The 6,298-nt window shown below is 51.2% G+C and overlaps 1 protein-coding gene and 1 pseudogene across 3 annotated transcripts; one reads left to right on the top strand and one right to left on the bottom strand.

Moving 5' to 3' along the window:
• The first annotated feature begins 316 nt into the window (after window positions 1–316).
• On the top strand, window positions 317–2,606 carry LOC123182522 (uncharacterized). 3 transcript variants are annotated; one of them, XM_044595121.1, is made up of 5 exons: window positions 317–742; window positions 863–958; window positions 1,089–1,137; window positions 1,259–1,396; window positions 2,255–2,606. In XM_044595121.1, exons 1-4 carry the CDS (start codon window positions 383–385, stop codon window positions 1,351–1,353), a joined length of 600 nt encoding a protein of 199 aa, XP_044451056.1. In that variant the 5' UTR covers window positions 317–382; the 3' UTR covers window positions 1,354–1,396; window positions 2,255–2,606. The 3 variants fall into 3 exon arrangements, with proteins under 3 accessions (XP_044451056.1, XP_044451057.1, XP_044451059.1); XM_044595122.1 differs by having other exon boundaries at window positions 1,259–1,392; XM_044595124.1 differs by having other exon boundaries at window positions 869–958.
• Window positions 2,607–3,523: 917 nt separating this feature from the next.
• Window positions 3,524–5,853, bottom strand: LOC123182521 (uncharacterized; annotated as a pseudogene).
• Between the last annotated feature and the right edge of the window lie 445 nt (window positions 5,854–6,298).

Here is a 6,298-nt window from a genome sequence, read left to right on the forward strand (position 1 = left end):
AGTGGTTGAAGGCAGATCGGTTGGCTTTATATAGTCGCATGGAGAGTACTACTGCTGTGTGGCTAGGTAGAGGTCCGCCTTGTATTGATGAACTATTGCCTCTCGATTGTAACCCTATTCATTTGGAATAAACTTCTTTACCATCGCAAAAAAGAATTTTTGGAGGGGTGGTTTGCGGGCTCCTTTAAAATGTTTACGGGCCGACGCAAATTTAGCGGACCTGATCTGGGCCGAAAACGGCCGGATACGTTATCCCGCTAGAAGAGATACTCTAATACGTCTATAAAGCTTTCCTCCCCCGAACGAACTACTTCACGTTCAAAATTCAAAATCTCAAGCAGGCCATTCTTCTTCCTCCACCCAAGCGGACCCAGAGGCAGCCATGAGGAAGGCGCCCGCAGCGGCCTCCAAGCCCAAGCCCAGGGCGAGGGCGAGGGCGAAGCCCAAGGCGAAGGCCAGCCCCGACTCCCTCTCCAGCGCCACGTCGCCGTCCCGCAGCGGCGGGTCTCCCGTCGCAGTCGGCCGCGGCCTCCTCTCGCCCTCCTCGCCGGCGACGCCCAAGGCCAGGCCCCCCCTCTCCCCGTTCGCCGCATCCACGCCGGCCTCCGTGTCCACCGTCGGCGACCTGAGGAGCCTCGCCGCCTCGAGCCTCGACTCGCTCAAGCGCCGCCTCGACGCGCTCCACGGCGACTCCGCCCGCGACCTCGAGGCCTCCCACTCCCGAATCTCCAAGCGCATCAAGGTGATCTCGCTCTCTCTCTCTCTCTGTCTCTGATCCCGTTCCGGCCCAGCCCGTTTGCCATCCTTAGCCCATCGATCTTGTGACGTGATCCATCGCCTCTCTTCCGTGCGCGCCGTTCAGATGCAGACGCAGAGCTGCCTCAAGCTGGCGGAGGAGGCGGAGAAGGAGCGTAAGGAGATGGCCGAGAGGATCTCCGGGCGCGCCGAGGAGATGAAGGTACGCTCGTGCCGTTCCTCGTTCGATTCCATGTTTGATCGACCCCGTTGGCCGTGCGTGCTGCCGTGTATTCTGAATTTCGTGTGGAATTGGACCCTGAAATTGCGATTCTCCGTGTGGATAATTCCAGGCATCGTACAAGAAGTTCCTGACAGAGGTGCAGTCGTCTTCGTCTCGTGGTACTGCGGCGAGCGAGCAGAGACATCCATCTTCTGAATTTTACTTCATTTCAATCTTCAGATCAAGCCACTAAGGCAGTTGGTGCATCGTTTGGTACTAACTTGGGTTTGCACTTGTCAGCGTCCAAGGTGACCTTCCCTGAGATGGCAAAGTCCGTGGCCAGAGCTATCGATGGATTGCGCAGTCGCTACAACATCCCAGCTACGCCAGCTTAGCATACAGTTCAGTTCAGGCTGTGCCTGCTACGTCTCTGAGTAGGTAACCACTTCGCCAGCTTGCAAATTGACATATGAGTTGGTCATGTTCAGTAAACTTTCATGAGTGTTTGTCCATGAGAATCGACAGGTGTAGTATCTACCAGGGATTGTGATTGTTGGTTACAGGTTACCAAAGGGTATATGCACTATGCAGTTCTAGTAGTCAGATGATCCTATCCTTTATTTGCTTGGTTGATTCCTGCTTTTGTGTAGAACAACCTCTGGGCTGTTTATAATGGGCATTTCTAATCCGTGGACATCAACAATGCCGTACATGTTGGCTTGGATATTGCAGACGATTATTTCAGTTGGATTTAGAAGCATCATGGGTTTCAAACTAATATCCAGAAATTTGTGGTCTAAATGCAGAGGTTTTAGTATGTATTTGACTTGTATGAGTTAACCATACTTTCAAAATCTGTTTGTTTAACACCTCATATAAACTGCCTTATATCTAGGATATAATTTTTCCATGTCTTCCTCTGTGTGTGCTAGCTCTAGTCGATTATGTGATTACATAGTAATTGCAGTATTGCAAGAAATTCTGTTATGTGAATACTATTGGCTAAACAAATAAGCTATCTACATCGCACATACAGATAGGAAATCTTCCTCTGATTCCATTGCATTTGTGTTGTTTACAGTCTTTCTTCAACAATTAGCATCATTGCTTGCTTCTTATGTTCCCCTTTATTTTATCAAAACTAGACAATATGTATATAAGTCATGCGCTGTTCATATTTACTTCTATATGCCGACATCCATCTTCTTGTTTCGCTCTCTTTACAGTTTACACAGTTGTCACTCTTGCTTGTGGTAATGTTTACTAGCTGAATCTTGCCTGTATTTTCTGTAACAGGTACATGCCCTTCTCCAGATCAACCTGACTGCTGAATTCCTGGACTCGTGGCGGCAGAAAACTCGCACATTTGTAAACAACAACTGTTACACTTACATCATACCTTTTGCTAGTCCCTTCATCAGCGACGTTAAAACTTGTTACGTTCACTCCAATATATGGGACTCGTTTTCTGCTCCATGCCATTGCGTGTGTGCATTACCACTATCGGTATTAGCATAGATGCTATAACTTGTAAGGATCACAACGTTGCAGATCTGAAACACAGTTCATGATGCCATATTTGTTTCAGAGGGAAAACCTGTGTATCTGAATGGTGCTTAACCCTTTTTATACCTTGCATTGTACTGTACAAGTTTGTCGTCGGTCGGTCGATCTATTTCAGTGGATATTGGAAATTCGCTGAGTTTTTTCTGTCCATGTTGTTAGCATTTTCTTTTTGTTTCCTTTCATTCTTTCTTCCTTGTGTATATGTGCTCTTCACTTGGAACTTTTCTTGCTGTGAGCTGAAGTATCTGGCCAGTGACTAGTTATCAGGATTTAACCTGTTGATACACAAATTTCTTGAGACCATTTTCCCTGGATGTTTTGGACATTTTTGCAAGGATTCCTTTGGAATTGGGAGCCATGTTTTGTTTGCTCCCAATTCTGTATCAGAATCTGCTGATGGTTCACCGTTGCCGTTTCTGTGGCATCTGTGATGTGTTCCTTCTGCGCATGGTTGTCAGTGTCTACTACTGAAATGTTTCCATGATACGATCCTGGAACATTGAATCTTCGTAGAGCCAGTGAAAATTGACTTCCTACTTGTGCGAAGCTAGAGCGAGTGTGTGAACAGATCACTAACAATTTCATGGCTGGAAACCTGAAAGACTTGGCTGGCTACCGGTGATGAACAATTCTTTTACAGATTGGCTACAAACTGGACCAAATATGTACTTCAGGTCTGCCCTGTCGCTCTACAGGAGAAAGATGAACAGAGGACCATCATATCTACCTTGCTACAGGAGAGCACATCTTCAGCAAGTTTCTTTCTACACATGAAAAATAACAACAGAAAAAAAAACTCACTAGCAGTGCTCCCGAGTCCCGACACACATGGCTAAAGAACCAAGGATTTCTTAGATCATAGAAGCACCGATAATACGCACAGCTACGCAAAACATTTTGGCACAAAGAGCAGGTGCACGCCGGACATTTGGAATCAAACAGGCGGCATATGTAAGAGATCTAGAATAACATTCCAACAACATAGCATGACAATCTGTGAATCTTAACCTTGCCAAAGATCATTGATCAAGACATCATACTCAAGTACCAAACGATCACATCCAAAATGACATGTGGTACAAGTGGGAAGAGCTAAGGACAAAAGGCCAGCCAGGAGTCATGACCATTCAGACATGCCCTGTGGAGAATGGAGGCTCCTCGACTTTTCTTGCATCATATCATGGCCTGGAATTGGAACAATGCTCTCTTGGAGGCGGTGCTGAGTAAGCAACATGCAGTAGTGACTCTTCCCAATGTTCACAACACCTAGGAACTTGCCATCAACATCGCAGCGCAACACATGCTTCTTGTTGAACATGATCAGCAGCTCACACTTGTTTAGCACAGTAATATCGTTCAACAATCGCACCGTAGAATCGAGCGACCTTATCCTTTTCTTTACAAAAGAAGTTGAATAAAGTTGTCGTGATGCCTCTACGGTTGACAGGTCAATCCGGTACTTGAAAGCCCAGATTTCAGCATCATAATCGTGCATCACCCAGACATCCATAGAAGTGGACCTGGTAGTCGAGCCGCCCCACAAAGCAAGTGTCCCCTCCATGTCGAACAACTTCCTACAATGGCATGGTTGGGTGGGACCGCGCATCCATCGGAATGACTCTGCTTCTGCGTCGAACACAATAATGTCTCCGCCGCCTCCCATAATGCCGCTGGTACCACAATGACGCCAGTGCAAGCTACCACGGTGGTGGACTGGTGGTGAACAGTCGGATGAAAAACGCAGCTTGTTGAGTAGCTTCTGTTCTGCAGAAGGCGATGAAACTGTCGGCATTCTGACTCTGATGTGCCTCGGCTTGTCGGATCCCACCGTGAGGACGTATAAGCTGGATGTAGATGAGTCATGTGACTGAGAGACCCAGAGCACCCTATATTCTCCAGTTGAATGGTGGCAGTAGAAACCGGCTATGGTGTTGTATTGCCTCTGAGGCTCCGGTAGGAGAGCACACGTGCGGATGACCGGGTTGCAGATGTAGAGCTGGTTACCTCGAGAGACGATGAGGAAGCCATCGCAGGCGCCTCTGAGGCTATTCTGCAAGCGATGTTCGGAACCCGGGAGGAAAGGCCAGAGCTGCTCATGGACATTGGCGTCACGGACGACGACGAGGCTGGCGGGCCGCCCCTGGCCATCGACGATGGGGAACGACGGCTGGCGGCGGCGGTGCTCGAGCACGAATGCAGGCGTGGATGTCGCGCTGCGCCATGACGCGCTGACGGTGCGGCAGCGGCCGACATCCTTGGACGGCAACCTGATGAGTATCTTATCCATGATATCATCCGGCAGATCCTCGAGCAAGGTCACGCCTCTTCTGCCCGGCATTGTGGTCCGTCGGAGTCCGGTCAGCTGAAAAGACGTGGCAAGCTTTAGTTCGTCCACCCACGGCTAACTCATTTGGAGCAGCTGAAATCAAGAAGACAAGCAGGTACAAACTGTTAGCTTACACCTGATTGTAGTTAAAGAGTTGTTTGTGCAATGTGGATGCATGCACTTGTGTGATTGTGGGCTACAACTTGCTGCAAAGTTGACGGCAATTGTGTGTGTGTGTGTGTGTGTGTGTGTGTGTGTGTGTGTGTGTGTGTGTGTGTTGCAGTAAAAATGAGGCTGCTGAGAAGCTTGTAGAAAATTAGAGTTGTAGCATTCGTTGCTCAGCTCAGTTGGAAACTTGCAGTATCTGTTACAGTTGAAAAGAAGAAAAGAGAAACGGCATCCGTCGCCTGAAAACTCTCTGTGTGTGTGTGTGTGTGTCTGCTACTGAGGTACTACTACTCTGTCCGTCTTCCTGTGCTTTGTGTGTGCCTCAACTGAACCACCTCGCGTGCGTTTGTTCCCGCCGGTGAGAAGCGAGAGGGGTTTACCCTCGGCGGCGGCGAGCTACGTGCGCATCGCGAGTGTGCTCCGTCGCCTCTGGTTAATTTGAGCGTAGGCCAGATGCAGATATGTGGAGAGAAACATGAAGAGGGCGCACCGGAGACGAGAGAGACGGCGTCCAGCTTGGGCGGCGAAGGCGCTCACCTGCGTCGGGGAAGAACCGAAGAAGGCGGCGGCGGAGAAGGTGTCTGTCGGAGTGAGGCAGAGCAGCGGCTCGGTTGAGTGGTCGAACCGTGCCGGTGCCGGGGCCGGGACCGGGACCGTGCTCGTCCGCAGCCAGGCCAGGGGGAGAGCTCGAGGTGCGGGCTGCGGCGAGCTGGATCCCCTTCCCTTCCTTTGGGGAGAGCTCGAGTGAGGGAGAGGGTGAGGACGGCGAATTTCCTGTCTCAGGGCAGACATCCAGAGCAACTCTAGCGGACCCCGCAAAACGCCGGGCCCCCAAAAATTCCGGCGAGTATGCGGGTTCGGGCCAATTTTGTGGCCAGAACAGACCCCGCATACTCGCCCGGCCCGCAAAAACTTTTGCCGCAGCCTGCAAACCGCCCCCCGACCGCTATAAGTGCGGTTCCGTGACCCTTTTGCGGGTCCAAACCCTATCCCCCGCCGCCGCGAGCCACCCGATTCCCCTTTCTCCTCTCCCAATTTCTCGCCGTCGGCGACCCTCCGCCCGCCTCCAGCCGCCATGTGGGGGCGAATGTGGAGCTCCGGACGTGGCTCCGGCAGCAGATCCAGCCGGGAGAGGGACCCGGAGCGCGAGCGGCGCGTCCGGTCCGACGACGCGCGGAAGCGCGGCGCGCGGAAGCGCGGCGCGCGGAAGTGGACCAACCGCGGGCTTTCGCCGCCGGCGAGCTTCGACCGTCGCGAGACGGTGGAGTACGACCGCTGGC

Source organism: Triticum aestivum, chromosome 1D, assembly GCF_018294505.1.
Source record: "Triticum aestivum cultivar Chinese Spring chromosome 1D, IWGSC CS RefSeq v2.1, whole genome shotgun sequence".
NCBI lineage: Eukaryota > Viridiplantae > Streptophyta > Magnoliopsida > Poales > Poaceae > Triticum > Triticum aestivum.

Excerpts from the sequence above, each read along its gene's own strand:
- LOC123182522 (XM_044595121.1), top strand. The coding sequence starts at position 383 with ATGAGGAAGGCGCCCGCAGCGGCCTCCAAGCCCAAGCCCAGGGCGAGG. Across the intron at positions 959-1,088 it reads GGCGCGCCGAGGAGATGAAG|GCATCGTACAAGAAGTTCCT; the intron begins GTACGCTCGTGC and ends GGATAATTCCAG. Across the intron at positions 1,138-1,258 it reads GCAGTCGTCTTCGTCTCGTG|CGTCCAAGGTGACCTTCCCT; the intron begins GTACTGCGGCGA and ends TGCACTTGTCAG.